General features: G+C 36.6%; 1 protein-coding gene across 1 annotated transcript in view; it reads left to right on the top strand.

The window, feature by feature from the left end:
* The window catches only part of LOC102110251 (sodium channel protein type 1 subunit alpha), a 93,413-nt gene that overhangs the window by 7,445 nt on the left and 63,303 nt on the right, over nt 1-22,665 (top strand). The window contains exons 2-3 of the mRNA XM_088059193.1: nt 952-1,031; nt 21,114-21,429. Of these exons, the coding sequence (XP_087915319.1) occupies nt 21,166-21,429 (264 nt within the window). The 5' untranslated portion in view covers nt 952-1,031; nt 21,114-21,165. The remainder of the gene's footprint in view (nt 1-951; nt 1,032-21,113; nt 21,430-22,665) is intronic.

Here is a 22,665-nt window from a genome sequence, read left to right as displayed (position 1 = left end):
TCCCTTCCCTCTTCTTTTTTTTTCTTTACCCCCTGCTGTTTGCTGATTTGTATTAGGTACCACAGAGTGAGCCTCCGAACAGGAAGCCGAGAACAAAGCAGAGAGGATACTGCAGAGGTCTTTTTTTTTTCCCCTTCTTGATGAGAATGCAGCAATTTATAAACACTTTGTAATCTTTTGGAACTGAGACTCTAACCAGCTTTGTTAGCATTTCAAGCATTTCATCATCAGTATCTCTTGGTGGGTTTGTTTTTTGTTCTTTTTTTTATTATTATTATTTTGGGGCTTTTTTTTGCATAATGCTTTTGAAATTCCAGTTTTATCAGGTAAGCCAGGAGGATGGTAAATCCTAGACCTTAGTGCATTTATGTGAGCAGGCAGCATGGATCCCCCACCCCAGCCCCCCTGCCTTTTTTTTTTTTTTAATTCTTGCTTTATAGTTATTGTTAAGCATATAATTAAGGAGAAATTTGTGCTTTTTGGCTTTAAAAATGTTTTTCAAGCTGCAGTCAGTTCTTTTTGGCATTTCAGCGTTTTGTTACAAGATGTGTTTCAGTGGTCTTGTATTTTTGGGTGTTTGCCTTTTTTGCTGGGGGGTCATTTTGTTTTAATTATTAGTACATATTTTCCCCTGAACTCTCTGGAAGATAAAAGAGGTCGGGTTGTTTCTTCTCGTGGAAGACATATTAAAGTGTAAAGCAAGCACTGCAGGATTGTACAGTTTTCCTTCCCATAAAGAAGCTCTGCTTAAAGGCTAAATGCTTCACACAAATGTTTTACCAAAGGAAGAAAGGCAGCCCTCTCTTTTCTCTCTCTCCCTCTGCCCTTATTCTTTCTGGTGAGGTGCACTGCTAGCAGCTCTTACTTTGATTTTCATACTGACCAGCACTGGTTCTAACGCTGTAGATACGGCTCGGTTCATAACCTGAACCGTCTTGCTTTTTCAAACAGCACAAGAAATTTGCCAGGTGGACTTCAAGCTCTTTCAGCGTCTTTTCTCAAATGGATTTCTTCTCTGCTGCTTGTCTGAGGTATGTGCTTGAAGGAATCCCACTGTACTAATTTACCTGGGATTGGGCTGTTTGTTCAGCACCACTTTGAGAAAGCTGTAGTTACTCACTCAGCAGTATTTAAAAATGGGTTGGTGTTTTCTGTCACTATTGAAAACCTCTTCAACTATATTTTTCCCAGAAATGCTTACTTTGTGGTTATGGTGTCAGACTCCTGAGCTATATTGGCTGATGTTAGTGTTGCATTTTTGAACTGCACCTACCATGTTTATTGTGTTTTTTATGCCTGACCAATGTGTTGATGTCAAATACAAAAGAAAAAAGGCTGTGCTAAAAATTACTCTGAAATCTAATGCAAAACAATAACAGGATTGCTGTCAAGACTGACACTCTGATACTCTGTTCTGTTCAGCCTGGTTTGTGTGATCTTGAATATTTGCTTAAGTATTTAGACACAGGGAAGCAAGTTAGAGACAAGCAGCTTTAAACTGGTTGTCTTTAGTTTGTCAAAGTTTTCATTATTTTGAAGGATGTATCAAGGGGAGCGGGACAGTGAATTAGGGGAATTAAGAGCTTGCATAAGGCAAAGTCTAATCAGAAAACTTCTAATGAAATTCTAGGCAAACAGCAGCAATTTGCATACCATCTGTACCAAAATTAAAGAATTTTAAAAGTCTGTGATGACTTCCAGAAGAATTATATAGATAAATGTATATCAAGAAAACATATATCCTATCAGCTGTTTGAAACAATATATAGGGGCAAGGGTAGTTTATTATTGATCACTGAAACCTTTGTTGAAATTGTCATATAAAAGCCTAAACTTCCTTTGAAGTTTCAGAAGTTGCAATCATCAACAGCGGAGAAACTAGAAGCAATTACAGGTTCTTTTATTCTTTAAATGAAGATGGCCTTGAGCTGGAAAACCTTCACAGTATTTATGAATATACACTACCCAGTGCCAACCTGTTTAAAGTGTTGTTGTTGACTTCTAAGGATGGCAGTGCTGCTGCTATCCACATTGCACTGCATCCTTCCAGCATGTGAGTTCTAATTCCAGAGTTTTGTACATTTATGACAGAACACAGCATATTTAAGGGGCAAACCCACAGAGCTTAGCATTGAATTTTGTCCCTTAAGTTATACTTTATAAATTCTTCTCTATCATTTTTGGCTGTCTGAAATTGAAGAACTGAGATTAAGTGTGAGTGTTCTTCTGCCCTTAGTTATGAGAAATAGTCTGTTAATAATCAGGAGAAATGGGTACTTTGCAAATTATTTTGAAAAGAGGCAGAAGTCTTGATCTCATTTTCCTGTGTGCATTTAGAACTGGGACACTGTTATGGATTAATGTATTTTCCTTAATTTTATTCATTTTCTGAACTCTCTCATCTGTGGGAAAACATATTGGGTCTTTTGGACTAAATCACATGAAGAGAATTGTGGATTGTTTTCCAGTAACAGAAACACATTCTACCGTCTTTTTCTCCATTGATAACAGTGTATGTAGGTGGGAGGCAGTAGGATTCCTCAAGAGTCCTGTATTTGACCTGTAGACTGTCTGTTGGTGCCAAAATGACTACAGCAGAAGAAAAACCAAATTAAAAATTGAACAATATTTATTCACACTTCTAAACTGAGACAATCAGTGTTATGGAGACAGTATGACATACTAGAGAAGGAATACCATTAGGCTTTTTTTAGCATAATACTTTAGAGCACTTAAGAGATCACATTGCTACGAGAGAAAAAAAACCCTAAAGCTGAAATATTCTAAAGTGTGGGAGAAAAAGAACCTTTGAGTAAATTTGAGCCATTAAATCTGCCTCTGATATTTCTGACTGAACATAATAATGTAGGGGGATGGGGAATATCATGCAAATTCTCTAGATGTTTTTTCTCAAAGCTCAGTAGTTCTGGCATGTTACTTCTATTTTTCTAGTTGTAGGTTTATTCTTTGTAGATTTCTATCCATAAAAAACACACAGACTTTGGATGGACACAACTGAAAATTTTGTATGAATGAAGAAATTAATTAAATAGCAAATGTGGACATGGAAATCATCACTCTGTCCATACTGGGGTTAGTCCAGCTTCTGTAAAATATACTGATCTCTTTTTATTCAATATTAGTAATATTTGTTGATAGAATCACTGTGATGTTTTACTAAATACATGGGTGTTCAGTGTTTTTAGGATTGCTGTCTTTTACTGATTATTGAGTCATTGTTTTCAGCAGTGTGTGATAGTTTCAGGTCCCCTTATGTGCTCTTCTGAAATTCTGTTTAACTCTAAAGAAAGAAAATTGATTTTATTTTGCACTTGTTAAAAAAATCTGGGTAGAAACCTTCCCTGCCATATTAAATATCACTTGAAAATCCACAATTCTGATTCATCCACCCTGCTATTTATTGTAATTTATCAGCTCCAGAAGTTCTCTCTCTCCTTCCTCTTTCCGCTGTGAAATTCTCATTACATTGCATTTTCAGAACGCAAGCTTCCATTGCTTTCTGTCTCAGCAGTATCTAGTGCATCTCTAACCATCCTTCCAGTTCTCCATTTTAAAGTGTTTCCATCCCACTTTCTATTAATTTCCCTTTTTTCTCCACAAGTCTCTGAGAAAAGGACAAAACCCCTATATTTTTAGTCTCAGAAACATCCAGCTCAGTTTGAGCTTCCAAGATCTATCCCTTCTAATTCCTTCTACCTTTGTGATTTATATCAGTACCTTGTAAACATACAGACCAATCTTCATCTTTCTCATATTCTTTCAAGACACTCTCTAATTGGCTTCTAGAATTGGCTTTTTAAAATTACTTCATAACACAAAAAGAAGAAACTGATAATAATCCTCCTGGTAAAGCAAAGCAAAACCAAACACTCAAATCGTGTCAAGGTCAAAAAGAAAAATTTAGGAGTAAATGCAGAGGTTTGTGTGATTCAATTTTTTATTAACTCTATTTAATAATGGCATTGGTCAAAGAGGATAAATCTAAGTAGCAGCTACAGTACTGTTACCAAATGTTTCCTCCAGAATGAGAGCCTTCATTTTCTCGATTTTAAGTGTTTAACTTCTCTGTTTAAAATTCTTGTTGAATTTATTTGTTAAGAGGAAATTGTAATGGAGGTATTTCTGAATGCAGATGATGGGTGCTCCTCTTAGGAATGTCCCAGCAGGGCTCTTTAAGGAGCTTTGCAGGATCCCTGGAGTAAGTCCACACATGAAGACAGAAGTGAAGTGGCTGGTGGATCATTACAAGCTGAATGCTGAAGATGATTTTTTGTTCTCTGTGTCCAGAGTGGGTGGGACAGGAAGTGAAGATTGAAGAAATGGGCTCACCCAGATGAGATATAAGAACAAACATTTTACTAGAGCAGATAGTGCAGAGCTGCAATAGAATGTCAGAAGAATTTGTGAAATATGTCCTGAAGGTCTGTAGGAAGAAGTTAGCTGAAACATCTGTTGAGAAATAGGTATAGCAATCTTGCCTTGGGCAGCAAGATGAACTAGGGGGCTTCTGATCTCTTTTTTCCAACCCAGTTTTTCTGTGAGTCTACAAAAAGAAGTAGATATCTGAGATACAACAGACAGTGTACAATAAATCATATAGGGTCCAAAATGGACCCGCTAAAAGCTATCTTCACTAGGATTGCCTAAAAGCATATAAGCATCCCCTCAAAATATTTATCCTATGTTGTATGCACTCTGAAATGCTTCAAACATACCAAGAAAAAGCAGAAAATGTGTCCTAAAAAGTTACTTAATTTATTAGTGTTTCTTTTAAATTACATAGTCTTTACTAGTGAACCATAGCAAGTGTGTGAATACAGGGGGTAGAAAAAGGATATTTGCAAATCTGATCAATTTTCCATACTGTCTGGAGAATAGTACACATTTAATTAAAAATATTTTTAAATTGATAGTTTTCTTTATAGAAAGAACTAGGACACTTCAGAATCTGATTAAATAAAGTGAGTGTACCGGAGCCATTTCAAAGTGCTATTTTTAATGTTCATATTCAGTAATTTTCACAGCTGAGAAACCCAGTCTGACACATCTATTTTCTAAAATGAAACCTAAATAATGCCATACATATATATTATTTGAAATGTGCAGTGATGGATAGAGACAGAGAACTGTTCAAAACCCCATACTGGGTACATAGTGATCCAATGTAATCTAGAAACCTTGTATCTGAGTATTTTTGCCTTCAGTTCAATTTATTTTCTCTTTACAAACACTGGGGGGATAAACCAGAAAGGATGACCCTTTATTATTATGTTTTCATAACTTCATATTGCCTCAGAACAAAATATTACAATTGCTTCTGAAATAATGAAGCATTTTATCTGAAAGAAAAAATTTTACTCCAAGAAAAATGATCTATGTATTACAATGTATTTTTTCTTACTCATTTTGGCTCAGTCTAAGACCAGGACTAACTGGCATTGGAATACCCTGTAAGGGTCTTGTGTTTACCAGACCAGCGGCTGTTCGCACCCTGTCAGGAGGGTACTACTGATGGGAGGTGACTCTTGAGACATGTTCCCAAACTCCTTGGGAACCTATGAACCAAAGTGACTGAAAGTTGCATGAGGATCAGCTCTTTTTAGAAAAACAGGGGATTGTGTCCGCATATCCAGCAGTATTTCTTACCACTGATTGATCTGTTGGCTTCTAAGCTATGGAGCGAACAAAATAAATATTGTCCATATAAATATGTATAACGGAAAATGTATATGGTTAGCTAACAAGAGATAATTAAATTTTACTGAGCAGATTTTTTTTTATATGGTTTTATGGTTTTAGAATAAGCTAAATAAATCCACAGACTAATATAACATTTTAATTGATAGGTACAAAATGTTGCAGCATCTGAATTAACAATTGCAAAGGAAGGAGTACGATACAGACTTGAGTGTCCTTTAGGAAGAGTTTATAGCTGGAAAAAAAAAACCTGAAATGTACATCTTCCTTTTCTTCCATTAAAATCTATGTTATGGAGGGACACACCTTCAGAGAGATTAATACTAATTAAAAAATCTCAATTGTAGTGTAGAAGATTGTTAATAAGTACTTACAGGAAATGCAAAACCAATTTAGAAAGCATCTTGCAAAATGAGATACCAAACTGGACTTGACTGAAACAATTATATATGTTTTAATAATTCTGAATATTTGCATAGAAACCAGTATGTATGAATCATTAAAAATTCATTACTATTTAAAGATAGACTAAATTGGTTTTGTTTAATGAATGATGAGGATGATATATATATATATATATAGGGTCAGAGACAAAAAACACATATGGAATACACTTAAAATGTGCTGAAAAATAGTATACTCTATAGTACTGTTTCTGGAACTGTGGAGTTATGAAAAAATTATGTTTCCTAGGCACACCCAGATTAAGAAAGCTTGCCAGATATTATTTCAGGATATTGCTGTCTGCTTTTTGCTGGCAAATATAAAATTGCCTGCAACATTTTATTGAAGCAGAATTTCCACTCACCTGAGTTATGTACCTGGGAAAATTTTGCAAAATATCTTTATTCTAACACAACAGTTGATCTCCAGGGGTGCGTTCCTGCCTCAGCCTTTATGAGCCTGTAATACAAAACCACATCCTAAGAGTGCTGGGTGGAGGCTGTCACCAGCCTGTTCATTTTCATTTCTAATAAGGAACAGTTATGCACCAAGGACAAAAAAAAAAAAAGAGTATAAATTATAAAATACATGAAGTCTATATTAAATATATAAAATTATAAACCTATATTTTTAATAGAAATATAAATTAGAAAATTTGGAAATGCTAATGTAGGTGTAGTGCTGCATCATGAGGTATGAGGAGTGTACCTGCTCCGAACTATTGTATTTCATGGGTGAGATGTAGAGTAGGCAGAAGTTTTCAGCTTTACCGATATAGATGTGCAAGTAGACTAGGAAATAAAGTCTTAATTAGTACGAGTACATTTTAAATAGAAATCCGGTTGAAGATTACTTTTATTCAAACAATCCGGCCTGGAGAGAACCATTGTCCCGTGCACTGTGCCCACAGCAGCGCCCGCCGAGGGCACCCCTGCAATGAGCTGCCCGTGCCCAGCAGCTTAGACAGGCAGACACACTCTGAGGAGAGTTTTTATGGAGCCCATGAATGTTACACACAGCGCCAGTCCCGAGGATTCTCACACCGATGGGAGCTCTGTGCCTGCGGCCTGGTGAGAGCCGCTCTGCTCCGTCAGCCAGCGCAGCTGGTGGTTTTGCTGTGGGTTAGGCGCTGTCCAGCTGCTGCACAGCCTGCTGCGAGTCTGGCACTTGTGGGCCTTGACCTCACACTTGCCCTCTGCTTTCCCCTCAAGCAGGTTTCTGTACGTCTGTGAAGTCTAAGTTCAGACTACTACTGAACCAGCACTAAATAATATTTAATGGTTCTGCTGGGAGAAACAAAAATGCTTACTGCCCGAGAGTAGGGAAGGATAAATTGAGACGTGCTAGCAAGAGAAAGCAAAGTAGCTGATACATTACCCACTCTTTTATGTCTACATGCCTAATTCCTAGACAATAACAATGAGTTTTGGGAGAAGAGGAAAAAATAAGTGCTGAGGAAATGCAAATTAATAAATTTTTTAAAGTGCAGGGGAGTAGTAAACATCAAATTTTATTATTAAAAGGTATTTCTTTGTTCCAAAGCAATCTGTCTTTAGGACATTAATCTCTATTTAACTGTCTAATAGTGTTTTATTCAGAATTTTCACTCCCTTTTCCTTTGACTGCCTTGTACATATTTATCTGCAAATCTCAGCAGTGACGTTTATTTCTCAGAATTATATGCTTTTCAGAATTCTGAAATGCAGGAAACTGGTCAGTTTTGGGATAGATTTTTTTTCCTCCTGTGATTCAAGAAAGATTGACTGTGATGTAAGGCTGAAATTGCATACGATATGTCTAAGCTTACATATTTAAGTCTGTATCTTTGTGCTGAGGCAAAAAATACAATGCCTCTATACAGAGTGACAAGAATTTTATACTGACTTTTGTGTGAATATTTGATTACTTAGCACTTTGGAAAAGGATGGCTCATGCCTTTAGCTGTCTGTTCAGATAATTTTCAGATAGGAAATATGAGCCATTTTCTCTCTTTCATGTGAGAAAAGATTGTGAAGATGGCTAAATAATGGCTGAGGGCAGTGCAACTGTGATTAACAGTATTATGAAGTCCACAAAGTAAGCTGCTTCTCTTTAGAGGTCTGCAGGTCTGTGCTTCTCTGTATAATACTTTTAATTCAAGTGGCTTTGCTGAAGCAGTATTTGTATTGCAGTGTTGTAAGGTGTATTTTAATTCTGGAAGTTTCGGGAACTTTTTTTTAAAAAACCTGTTCTCTGCCTGTGCCAGACTCAGTTCTGAGTCCATTCCTTCATATTGCTCATCTGAAGTACATGCTCTTGAATTTTAACACTTCTTAACACCCAGAATTCTTACCTGCAAGTTGTTTTATTTCTATTTGTGGCCAGCATTCCAGGTTGCCTTGGAATGGCATATGGGTACTTTTGGATGCCTATAGTAGGCAGGAGCTCAGACATGGAATGTAGGATCACAATCTGAATGTGATGTTCAAACACAGAGAGGGAGGAAATTGCTTCTCCAACCATCCTACAACCTAAGTATAAGGAAAAATGCTCAGATTTCACAGAGGGAAAGAAGACCTGTAAGGTGATGAAGTAGTTTTGGGAGATGAGCAGCCTAACCACTGAAGAGTTTTGGAAGGTGTCTTGAAAAATAAGATGTTTAAAGGAGCACAAGCAAAATGAGGGATCTTTTCAGATATTTGTATCTCCTTAATGTGACTGGAAATTTTCAAAATTACAGTGTTGATGGAAATTGAAAATTTAAACAGCAGTGTTAACATGTAAAAATTAAATTCAATATAATGAAGAAAGGCTGCGAAGGGCCTCTGAGAGGCAATCAGTCATTTGCTTTCTGAGAATTTATACAGCAGGATGATGGAGCCCAAGCAACTAGCTAGAAAATTGTTCTGAATAAGGGCAAGGTTTTTTGATGAGGGAAAAGATACTTCTTTGTGTCTTTGTAAGAATTATGGAAAACAGACTTTAGATATGTATGGCAGTGTGGAGAGTACAGTATGATTTATAGTTTAAAACTTAACCAAGGACATTTGACACATATAAGAGTCAGATTCATTATGACTGCTAGTAGCAGAGGCTTCACTAACCTCAGCAGCCCTTAGGCTTGGTTGCCTTTCATGTTCTGAGCTGCTGTGTTAAGCACTCATAGTCTGGGAAGAATCACTCCATCTAGAAATTGAAGACATTTACCCCAGCAATGGCAGCGGAAGAATGTCTGAAATAATTAAGACTTGGGTCAATTGGACTACATGTGGGATAAATAGGATGATTCTGAAAGGAGTTTGGAGACTAAAATAGCTACAGCCATCCATTCTTCCTGCTTTCTGCAGGGTTCATATGGTTTGGACAGCTTTGATGCTATTCTGAAAAGGTAAACTTCACAGCTGTGTAAACCCATTTACCTGCAGTGTGAACATGGCTGTCTGCTCTTCAGGGCACAAAACCAAAAGTAAATCAAGATGGACTTTGCAGGTTTGGCGATTTGAAATCATACTGTCTCCCAAGTCCAGAAGAACTGCCTGTAAGAGGCAGTACAGGCAGGTTCATGTTGCCACAACAGCAGCTTCTGACAGATACAGTTTTGGCTGTACTCTGTCAAATATAGTACAGATGTAGCCTGAGAAAAATAGGTAGTAAAACAGAATCTTAATATTTCGTATTGTTGCTGATAAATCTATGTGCTCATGTTTCAAAAGAAACATCTTAAGATTTGATAATGTAATATATTGCACTTTTTCACTGAGATCCTTTCTTCTTAGGGGACACAGTCACTAAGGGGATAGTCTTTTAAAGGTGCTAATCAGTCTTGCGCTTTGGCCACCTGTTATGCATCACATCATGGTGTTCTCACTGAAAAAAATGCCTTTTGCTTTGCACTCTTACCTGGTTTTAACTGTCTTTTACAGTGGTAACAGTTTTTATCATGACCTTCGTGGGGTTTGGAATATTTTAGATACATGCACTGCTTTGCACTTGCTGGCTTGCTTCAAGCCTCTGTGATCAACATGTAGTTCACCCAAGAATTCCCTCATCACTGAGCCACAGCAAGCCTAACTTCACAGCCACATTACCTGCAAACACAGGCTTGATGCCATCAAGCCCAAAACACTCCCAAAGCACTCAGCTTCCAGCAAGCCTGGCTGCCTGGGAAGGCTCAAACAGTCAGGGAGAGAGGCAGCTTGCACCTCACTCTCTAGGACCCACTTAAGGACCATGTTAGGCTCATGTCTCCCATGGGTTTGCCAGAAAGACAAAAAGGTTTCAAGAAGGAAAAAAAGTCTGAGCAAGAAAAGTAAGAGGGGAAGGGAGAACAAAAATTTTCATGACATTTTCATACCTTCTGATGAAATTTTAAATATAGAGAGAACAAGAAATTTTAAGAGTAATAAATATGGAAAACTACATAAATGGGTGTAACAAAACAACTGCTACTCAAAATTGCTAAGTAATGAAAATTATTCTGTATTTACACTTTTCATAGGCTTTTTTCTCAAATTAAAATCTGTTTTATGTAATTTCCACCTATGATATAAAGTCCCAAATTTGTCCTTAACTCACAATGAATGACACTCAAATATTTTTAAGCTTCTTAACTGTGCATGTTTCCCTCAGACTTAAATGTCCTTCGATTCCTTAGAGCCATGACCCTACAAATTACATTGATCTCTCCTCTGATAGCGTTCACTGTTGACATACTTAAGACTAGTTTTTCATAACTTGGTATTCTTAATCTTTTTGTAGTGCTCTTCCATCGTTGTGCTCAAGTGCACTGAGAAATGGTTTTTACAAAAGGAAGTTTCCTACTTTGGTTTCTTACTGTAAGCTTATTTATATAAATGCTTCTAGACTGTACATACAACACCTGCAGAAACATTGTTCAGCTCTCAGTGTGGTAGAAAATGGAGCCCTGTCTTCAGGTGCATTGATCAGACAAGAAACATGATGTGCTGAGGAATGCCTCTCCTCATTTTTCTCAGCTGGTGTATTGTAAATCAATGCCTGACTCTGGGGGGTTGAGTGGCTGAAGCTTTCTCCCATCTAGTAGGGCTAGAACTAACTTTCATGCTGGTCTGCCATTAGTGGAGTAAAGAGTTATGGGACAACTATTATTAATTTATAATTTATCCTTAAACTATTGAAGCTGTTTCCCTGGACACCTGATGCCAAAATACCAGAGGCATTGCAACTCACTATTATAAACTAAAAATTATTAATTAGAAAAAAGTTCCAAAACACTTTAATCTCTCTAATACAACATTGAAAACAACAATTCAGAGCAGCAATAAACAGTTTCAATCACAAATGCAAGAGTATTTTCAGTTAATGAAAAGACAAAAATGTGGTTTTGAATTAGAATAGCTGAAAGTACTTTAATCACCAATCACAAATCCTACAAAATGAGAAATCTGGTATCTTTCAATTAGAAAAGTTGAAAGAGATGTATTATTTGCTGACATTATTTTCTGTGGTCTTCAGTTTACCATGTTGATTATCCTATTAGAGTTCTCATCTTACATGTGGAGCCACATGAACAGATTCAGATTATACAGACCTTGTGATCTATCAGCGTGAATTCAAGGTGGAATACAAGATAGAAAACTTTATTAAATTTTTTATTGGTTCATTAGCTTCATTAATGTAGTTTGTGTACATTTGATGTGCACCTAGTGATATTTATAAAAACTACAGATTTCAAACCTCTTTCCTTTTTTATATTCTTGCACCTATATTTGAGAATTGCTTCTTTGCAAAATAATCACTATATGTGCACTACAATTCCACTTTCAACCACATAGCTTAATACTATATTTGATAAACTAAGTGTTCCTTGCTTTTAGCAGATTATCTGATCTTCAGAAAGCTACCAGGCGAAGGCTTAGAATTTGAATAACTGAATGTTTTGCTTCAAAATTCGTTATAATTTATGCTCTTTATAAGTATGTATCAATATTTCAGATATTTCTAATTAATGTTTTTCCATTTTTGAATAACAAATCTTGTGATATTATCTTAGTTTTACATCTTGTCTGTTTTCTCAGTATACTTTATAGTATTAAGTTAATTAGTTTTCAAGTGTTCTGGGTTGCTAAACATTTGAAGTCCATGCACATAATGTATTCTTATTTACTTTAAAAAAGCATATTTCTTTAATCTTTTCTCTTGACCAATCATAGGATTTAAAAATTTTCCAAAGTTCTGATAGCACTTGATTTCTTAGTCTATAATTTTACTGCTTTTGACTGGATTATTTATTATATCTTTACACTTCACTCAAAAATCAACATCCTGAACATTTATCATACTGTTAGACCATAAAATATTAAATTACTGGAAAATCACCAGCACCTCAAAAGACAAAAAACCTTGAAATCTTTGCTTTTAATTGAAAGTCAGTGTGGCTAACAGTCTTCACTCAATGGTTTTCAAACTGCTGCTTCTGCAGAAATACTAATTCCCAGGCCTTGCCTTTCTTTGCAAATCTGAACCTTTTGCCAATAATGCATTGCTCAAAGGATGGGGCAGAGGCAGCAGATGTTGCTGCTGCTGCTGCAGCTTGCAGTTAACTATTTAAAATCAAGAATATTTTTTTTTATTTTCTAGGAATTTTCAAGATTGTTTTCCCCTTTATGCAACTGAAAATACTGAGTTCCATGTAGGAGTTTTTTAGATCTTAAAACAAGCTAAATATCTAATACTCAATAAATAGAGTAAATGAACTTTGCAACTATACTACCTCTAGGTCACAAGGTGCCAGGGCTTGAGCACTGTCCTGACTCTAGACCACATCATGTATAGACATGCCTGGACACAAGACTGGGACATCATGGCCTCATGAGTGTCCACTGAATGAAAACTTTCCAAAATTACATTGGGCTAATATTGTTAATTCAAAGTTTGTTAAAAATCAGTTAAAACCTAATCAGGATATAGGTGAGAGTTATTTACTTGTTTTTTGGTTTTTTTACCAGGTATGTTTTGTAAGAAGTTTCTTTAAAGCAGTGATGTGATTTTTTTTTAAATTTTATTTTGAGAACTATATGAAAACATATAAAATAGTTTTTGAAGTTAACTAGAATTGTATCTGTAAGAACAGATACTAATTATGCTGCTGTAAATAGAAATTGCCAGTCTGGTAATAAGCCATTTCTCACATATTATTAGGTAATTATTGAGTTCAAAGAAGCTTACTAAGAAACACCAGAATCTTCTTATTGTTGGTGAAAGTGCTTTGTGTGTCCAGAATCACAAAATGCAGAAGAACATGAGGGGAGAACTGCAGAGGAACATGAGGGGAGAACTGCAGAGGAGTTGCTTCGGCAGGATCAGAAGATGCCGATGCCCAAGGTGCAGTGCCTTGCCCACATAAACAGAAATGCAAATGTCATGTGTTTACAGGCTTGCTGGATGGCATTATCATATAGCATACCAATTAATTTGGAAAACACTTCATTCACATGTAGCCCATGTATTTGTTGCAGCTCATAAAACCTGAGACAGGCTGAGGGCTGCAGAAGGGGATTGAGGCCGTAGAACCATCCCAAAGTCATGCAGTGGCAATTGCGCTTCCTAGGCTGCAGAGTGCCTTTGTGGTTTAAGCATCTCCCATTCCTTGAGCACTCTCTTCTCTCACAGACAATCTGTCAGATGGATCCCTTCCTTTGGCTGCTGCACTGCAGCAATTTAGCAGATGATACCCAGCTCCTGACACAGGGTGGTGGGGCTGCTCCTGCCTCCTCTCTGCACCGTGCACAGGCGTGTCCTGCGGCATGCCTTGAGTGCGCAGTGTGGAAGAGCAAGGGGATGAAGTTTCAAAAGTTGCTTTCATATGGTGGCTGGACTTATGTGCAGTATAAAAAGTACAAGTTTCTACAACTTGGGGGGTTTATCACGTCACAGTGGCCCCATCATTGTGCATGAAAAGCAGAAACTCTTTGTTACCTTAATTATTATTGATTTTTTTTTTCCCCTATTGTCTTGTGTGTCAAACATGTTCCTGTTGTTCCTGTGTCTGCTTCCTTGACCCAGGAAAACCTCAAGAATGAAATCTGTGCTTGCTAAATTTGTTAGAAAGTAAATAATTTTGTCATTATGTCTTTCAGGCTTCTGGCCTTTCCACTGACTATATGAGATAGCAAGTACCTGAATGCTGTTAATGAGGTCAGGCAACCCACTAATTTGAGTATGGCAATGTCTTTGGGCTTGTTAGCTCTGCAAATTTTGCGTCATTCTAGAGTATGGAGCAATCTGTTTTCCATCAACTTTTATTTCTTTCCCAAGTGTGGCAATATGCCAAGACCAGAACTTAGATCTTGTCTTAAATTCAATTTTATCTTAATGTAAAATGAATCAGTAGCATTATGTAATGTACACTGCATAGCCTACGTGGCTTTGTTTGTTTTTTTAACTGAAGAAACGTTATATTATGTTTGCTAAGGTAAATATAAGCAGATGTTTAAGAAACGGATATTTAAGAAAATTAAAATTGAGTTAGTAATGTAGATTGCCAGTAAAAGGGGTCAGTGCTCTGATCAAATGAAAGAAAGCAGAAAGATTCCTTCTCTGTACTGCAGTAATTTGCTGCACAAGATATGCTGCAGGAACAGGGTAAGCAGAGAATCCATTCAGCTTGGTAGCAATCCAGTAGTTCTAAGCCATTAAATGCATTTGCTCAGATGGAGTACTAATGCAACTGCATTGTGACTTGTCCCATTAAAATATTTTCTTTCTTTCTTTCTATGAAACTGCATAACTAATTTTGGTTTTTTCAGCTTTCTAAAATAGAAAATACTTGTTTGCAGTTCATTAGACTTGGAATTAGACTAGCAAATCAGTAAGCCAAAGCAAGCTATTCCTTTTTAATCTAAAGCAAAGCCTAGTACCTATATTTTTGTTTAGAGATACATTAGTTGAATTTAAAAATATACTGAGAATAGCAATTTCAACAATAGATACATATATAAAACTAATAGAGATAGATAATATACTGTGTCTACATCATAAGATTTTCTAATTTCCTCTAAACAAGACACAAGGACAGAGGACTGAAAAATCTAAGTGCTAATGGGAGAAAAGGTTGCAGCAAACAGCTCCCAGGGTGCATCCTGATTTTACCATCATGGGGGTTTTGCTGGCTAGTTATCTTGTGGGGGAAGGCTGGCTTATTTAACTTTGCTTTATTTTTCAAAACTTATGCTTGTATTTTCTTCCTGAGTTAAATTAATTAGTTGTTAGTGAACATTATAACTAAACCCTCTTTTCCCTTAGTTAGTGCTACATTTTTTCTTCTCAACTAACGTACCTCTGGTGATTTTCAACTGACTTTTCTCAAGAAAATTCACTAGGTGTGATAGAGAAGTAATTCTAGGAGCAGGGATCAGAAGCCATGATTGCCTTCCCAAATGAAAGTTTACTTTTAAGATGCCCAGTTCATGTTTTCTTACATGCTTTCTATCTATCTATCCCATTAATCTTGATTTCATTCCTGCACAGTGATGGTGAAGCACTGCAAAGAGATCAGGTGGTCGTTAGGCTGGGGTCATGTAAGAGCTTTGCTGACTGATGTAAAATGTGGCTTTGAAGTCTCTGGAGCTGATGAGGGAATTTAGCATAAATACTTCTGTGATGTAAGCTAAGCAATTGTACAACAGTGTGGATACCAGATACATGAGCTGCATTTCCTAGCCCTGTCTGTTCTGCTTTCTGGCCACTGGGCAGCCCAGATTGAGCACTGAGCTACCTTCCTGAACCATACAACTACCCCATAGCTGTTTGCAACTCTGTGGCAAATTAAATAGTCATCCTCTCCCCTTATCACTCCCCTTCAGTGACCCTTTCTGAGTGTCAAGTTAAGTACTGGAAGTGTCCAGCTGCAAAGCATAAACTTCCACTTAAACTGGTATATACTGTTTGATTGCTTCCAATATTTTAGATAATTTATTTATAGCTCAGTGCATATCTATGTACCCTATTCTGATGTCTGCAGTATTACTGTGCCTATCCTTTATTTAAAATTAATATGCATTAAATAAATGCAGTTATCCAAGTCTAAGTAATGTAATGCAAGCAGGCCCTTGTGCCAGATCTGCATTATCCGTGCTGAGAGGGAACATCAAGAAGATGGTAAAAAAAGATTTGGGAGAATCCTATTATCAGTCTGGTAATATCCATGTTTCCCTTATAAAGCTGTCCATGAGAATTAAATTTAATTTTATATATGAGCTACAGGGAGTCATAAAAAGTTGCATTGCTCTAGTATTCCAGTCTGATTCCTGTCCTTCTGCCAATCATGTTGCTTTGGATATCCTACCTGCCTTTGATACCTGCAGTAACCCTATAACTGGGACAGACAGGACAGACACAGGCTTGGTTCTGAGGCCACATATATAAAACTGTGGTGGCTTCCCACAACTTTCTTGTTCTCCTCCCACAGATCCACAATTTGAGGAAGGTAAATTATATTTATTCTGTATGCTGAAGAAAGAATCATAATGACTCACTGATAAATCAAAAGTAATGAGAAACTGTGCCAATATATGATGCAAATTATTATAACATAGAGATCTGGGCTCTGTGAGTTTACATGTAGATTCATTAATTTATCTTTATTTTGCAGCAATTAAATTTTAATTCATGGCCGTTATACCAGAAGGTCAAACATCAAAGCATGTTTCATTTTCAGATTTAAGGGTATGGATAATATAAAGAAATTCACTTGCTAAAGTTTAAGTATTTGCAGCACTGTAGTTCTACACGTAGGTTAAGGTCCTCCTGACCAAACTTTCCAGAAACTCTTGGTATGAAGGATGTGCAAGCTAACAGTACTAGATGATATCAGATTAGGAAATAATCTTGTTCAAGGTTCTCTCTATTTCAGAGACTTATGTATTGTCTAATTGACTTTCTCAAGGAATAGTGTGTAACTGATTTGAAGTCACCATTTGACAAGGCACCATCTCTTCATCTATTTCCAATGTGTCCCTTTACTTTGCCTAGAAAAATTATTTAGATTAAATTTGAAGACTATAAAAATAGGCAGATGCTCTGTGGGTATTTGATAGTTTAGTTATTCCCAAAGAATGTATAGATCTAAAATTACACGATGTGTACAGTAGCTCACATCCAGGAGGGCAGTGATGTGTATCACCCAGATGGTCTGTGTGTGCACAGCTAATCCAGTGAAGTTCTGGCTGCCTCAGATTTATACACGTGGGCAGATCAGCTGTGATTTGTGCAATTACACACATGCAGCTGAACAACTTCTGACTTACTCTGCTCGTGCTCTGCAGATGGTCCCATCCCTGCACACTGAGTATGCTATGCAGTTATCTGGCTTAAAATAATGTATACTACAAAAAATATGTAAATGTGTTTTTGCCTGGAAAATATCAGAAGAAAAAATGATTCTATTCTCAAGTTTTCTGTGTACCTTATATTCCAAAATTTGAAATATTTTGCACGACTCATAAGAAGGTCACTCAGACATGGAAATGTAGAAGGAAAAAAACTCATTCCCTATAAGAGAGTATGAAAAAATTAGTAAGAAATTAATATTTTGGGTATTCTTATACTCTTTCTTATGTTGAATTACTAGTGCTGCGCTAAAGAAAAAAAAGGAAGCCCATTTGGATCATGTAAGCAACTTGTAGTTATTCAATTAATATTTAATAAATCACTTGGTGGAAATCAGAAGGATATCAGTTGGTTAAATGGTCTGGTATCAATTTTTATCCATCCCCGTCACAGATAAGTGAGAATAAATCCATTGACTACAGTAAAAGAAATACAAACGTATTAGTTAAACACTGCCATATGAGAGATGAAAGTGATTTGGGATTAAGACTGTAGTAAATTCTGTATGTATTTAGTATTGACTTTTGAATTTATAGAAGATTTCTATTTGCAATTCTGAATACTTCTAATCATTGAAGTGTATGAAGAAGGGGAAAATGTATCTGGAATATCATCCTCTAATCTGTTAAGCAGAGGATAAAAAGTAGGTAATCTTCATAAAGCCTCCTGAAAGATTTTGTTAAGTACAGCCTACTTAGATTTAGTTTCATCTAAAGGTGTAGCTAGCTAGCTCTGTGTACCTTTGACAGACCAGAGAACATTCTAGGATTAATGACAGAAAAATAATGTGGAGTTCCTTTCTATATAAAGAAATACACATATTATTAGAAAAGCCCACAGCATTTGCTGGTTTTAAACTTGGTATATAAACAAAGTAGCTGAATCAAATGTTTTTGCAACGTAACTAATGGCTGTGAAGCATTTTGTTTCTGTGCACCTGCAGGCAAATCCTGAGGTAATCCTTGTCCTGCATGCCAGGTGGGGACATTCACTGAGCTAAAAGGTGATCCTGACACAGCACCCTATGGTTTCAGATCTCATCTTTGCTGACTGTCACTGGCTGTCCATTTCCTTCCAACACGAAATCGCCCTTGCTGCTGTCCAGCACCTCCCTCCCTCCCTCCCTCCCTCCCTCCCTCCCTCCCTCCCTCCCTCCCTCCCCACCAGGACTCGTTTGGTGTGCCCTTGCTGGCTGCTGTGGCAGGGAACACCAAGTGCTATTTGCAGTGTTGGTTTTGGACAATGAATGAAGGTGTCAAAGGAAAAATGGCAAAGGGGAGGAGAAGAGGGACTGGCAGACACGTCTATGTAGACTCATTTATCAATGCCCATGGGGAATGGAGTGGAGAGTTGAATTGAGTCTTAGTCCCTTCTTTTTCCAAATAAGATGAGCAGACAAGAGGACTTGATTGCCTCTCTTGAGTCGGTATCTACCTGAAGGCCACAGAGCAAGTAGTATCCACCTCCAGCTGTGTACCCCATAGGTGTTGGATAACACCTTAGTACAAGATCTGTCTTCCAAATTGTGGTGCCACTCATGGGGATCAGTTTGAGAACAGAAAATTCAGTGATGTGGCTGATAGCTTTTTCTCCTTCTTTTCCAGTACCCACAAGGTGTGGTTGAACATTAAGAAACAGTGTCAGAGTGTACAAATAATGTGTTTATAACTTCAATATTTAAGTGACTGAAATGGCAATACACAGAAGTAAACAGAACATGACATAGGGAGCTGAGAACTGTCTAGAGGATACTCTCTATGTGAAGAAAAGCAAGTTTTTAAATCCATTTTGGCTGAGGTACATTTTCTTATATCCTCCCCTCCGACCAATGGAGACAGAACGGAATTATTCCATTTCCCTTGGAAAGAAGGGAACCTGTATAGAACTTGTTTTGCCATGAGTGTTTATGTGGGTGAATAGTTTGTGCTTAGTGTGAGACCAGCTCACTTTAATTTTTTACAGTGAGAAACTTTCACTTTGATGGTTGAAAGTCATTCCTCCAGTTGTGGGTGATGATCCTGTACACCTGTGTGAAATATGGGGGCGTTTAACTTTTTTTGGTAATCAAGACATTTGAGTTTGTGGAGACCATAAGCACTTTCACCTGTCTTTCTTGTTTTATACACTATAACTTAGAAACCACTACACATATGTGTTTAGGATGTTGTGCTCACCCTGTCACTACTGATAATGAGAATTTAGTGCTTATTACTTAATATAATTTGGTGAGCTTCTTCTTTATTTCCCAGCTTTACTTTTTCTTTCTTCTCCCTTTATTTGCCATCTAATTTCTTATTCTCCATATTGACTTTTGCTTAATAGAAGTACTTAGTTAGCCCCATCTGTATTTGCTTACTTTTCTGCCTCTTTTCCCAGTAATCTGTTCTTCCACCTATGTTCTATTTTTCTTTGTTTTCATGTCCTTTTTATATTTCTAATCCTCCAGAGTTCCTATGCTTTATCTTTTTTGCATTCTTCGTTCTCTCCCTTAATTCTTCTGTCATTTACGATCTCCTCTTGAGATTTTTTCTCTATTTCCTTCCTTATTTCCAGCTTCTTTCTACAATTCCTGGGGTAGTTTCTCACTTTTTAATTTACCATGTGTTTTCCCCAATCATCTCTTGTATTCCTGCTTCTCCTTCATTCCATACCTCTAGCTCATTTCAGTGGCTACTGACCTGCCTTGACCCTAGAGTCTCTTGAAAGGCTGACTGATCATTTCATAAGGATATCTGCAATGGGTGGAGACTGCATCTATCTCTACATTCAGGCATGAGGGATATGTGCACAGTTGTGAGCCCAAATATACATTTTATCTGTATGTCTGGTGACATCAGAAATTTATTCAGCAGCATGGAAGATGCCAAATCTCTAGTCTTAACAGGACTTCTTTTTTTCTTCTTTTTTTTTTTCTTCTTCTTCTCAACAGGTTCATTTTTGCAATTGCAATATATAAATAAATATGTATACTAGAATACTTCCAGAACTTTCCAGTTGCAGCTATTTTATAAAGAGCCAGACACACAGCAACAGCTAAACTGAGATAATACTAGGCAATTGCTCTTCTTCTTATCTAAAATAATTCCCATACAAAAATTTACTTGGAATCTTTAATACTTCATAATGAGGAGACTTGATTTTTCAAAAATCAAAATTCTGATTTTTCAGTGCTTTTGGTACTTTTTGCTGATCTCAGTGAAATTTTCTGTGTTAGCTCTGCTGACCTGTTCTATTTATAGTTACCAATGTAATGCTGATTGATTCCAGAGGAGGGTGACCATAATATAACTTAAGTTATGAGGAAAGAATGTATTTGATTATTCTTAACTATCATACTTTTCCTTATTTGGAGTAAAAGACTATCATAGTCCTGAAGATAAGAAACTTACACAGTTTCAGTAACTAGTGTAAGAACAACACAAGGGCTTCTTACAAATTCCAAATCACTAAACTGCTTACTTTGTCTTTCTTTACATAATTTTCAAATTCTGTATTTTAACAATTCAACATAGCAAAAACAATTGCACTGGAAAATAACTGCTACATCTTTCTTACTAGGTGATTTCAATGTGTTTATTTGAATTTTGTTTTCTGCTTTCTTTTAGTATTTTCCTATGCAGAAGAATAAATGGTAATTAAAATGTGCAGGATGAAAAGATGGAGCAGTCAGTGCTTGTACCACCAGGACCAGACAGCTTCCAATACTTCACTAGAGAGTCTCTTGCAGCTATTGAACAACGCATTGCTGCAGAAAAAGCTAAGAATCCTAAACAAGATCGTAAAGACGATGATGAAAATGGGCCAAAACCAAACAGTGATTTGGAGGCAGGAAAAACGCTCCCCTTTATTTACGGCGACATACCTCCAGGAATGGTGTCTGAGCCCTTGGAAGACATGGACCCATATTACATCAATAAAAAAGTGAGTCTAATATCAGTCCTGTTCATATGCCAGTGTTTGGAGTGTGTTATCATGCTCGTTACATTTCCTTAAGTGGATCATATAGCTTGTTACTTCAATATGTTAATTTGCAGCCAGAACCCATTTGCCTTAATGGTTACTAGCTTTTCACCCTTGTCTTTTAATTTACCTCAAAATTTATTTCTTTGATATAACTGACTTTATATCAAAGGAACATTTATATCAAAGCTGAAACATAATATGTGATCTTTTATTATAAGCAATATGTAATATTTATACAAACATGTGGATATGTAATATATATATGCTTTGTGAACTTCTTAGAAATGAACATACATTCATACTGAGTACACCAAAATTCTCTAAGGTTCTTCAGATTTAAAACTGACAGCATGAACTGATGCATAGAACATTTTGTTCACAGAAATCTGCGTTGATAGAAAATGCTTAAATGTATGGAATCAATAGGAAAATAGATACGTGGTAAATGTAACAAAAAGAGTGCACAATTGATTTTAAAGTTTTAGTGAAACTGGCCTTGGACAGGCCTGGAATCCTTTCAGAATGATCTTGTTGCACAGCCTATAAGCAGCAGAAAACGTTCATGCTTTACAGCTGTAGCTAGATTCTATGATTGTAAAAACTGTCAATATTAAGATAAGAGTTATTTCGATTTTCACAAACTACTCTGTTCTAAGTGTCTCAGCTTGCTAAATTTCATGTGATTTATGAGTCCTATTTTGACAAGAGAGAAAATACTGTGTGAAAGAACAGTATTTTTATCTCTATTATCTGGTGCCTCTGAAAGAGCCTTTATCTGCCATTCACAGCATATGAAGATTTATCTTTAAATCACAGCTCTACTTTTACAAAGATAAAAGATGTGTTTCTATAAAAGCAGGCCTTGTAGAGTTCTGTACTAATTGTGTCTGTTTATGATACAGTATTCCATATAGTTTTATCCCTGCCTGCCCACAGCTCATCCTGGACCTTTATAGCCAAGTCAGTCTGTCTTGTGTGTCTGGCAGTGAAAACAGATACATGATAGGTATGACCTATGATAGATATGCCTCTCAAGCCCTTGGGAATGGAAGACCCTTTCAGTCCCTTCACAAATGTGGCTGAAAATTTACTAAATCAACCAGGTCTGGTAATAGATTTGCAAGAAATACTAGGACAGAAACCAGCTGAACATAGTCAGTCAAGTTTCTGTATTACTTGAAAGAAAGAATCTTT

The sequence above is a fragment of the Pseudopodoces humilis genome, chromosome 8 (assembly GCF_049639895.1).
Source record: "Pseudopodoces humilis isolate 2021_Gansu_Grassland_sample_001 chromosome 8, ASM4963989v1, whole genome shotgun sequence".
NCBI lineage: Eukaryota > Metazoa > Chordata > Aves > Passeriformes > Paridae > Pseudopodoces > Pseudopodoces humilis.
This window is presented reverse-complemented; position numbering and strand designations above follow the sequence as displayed.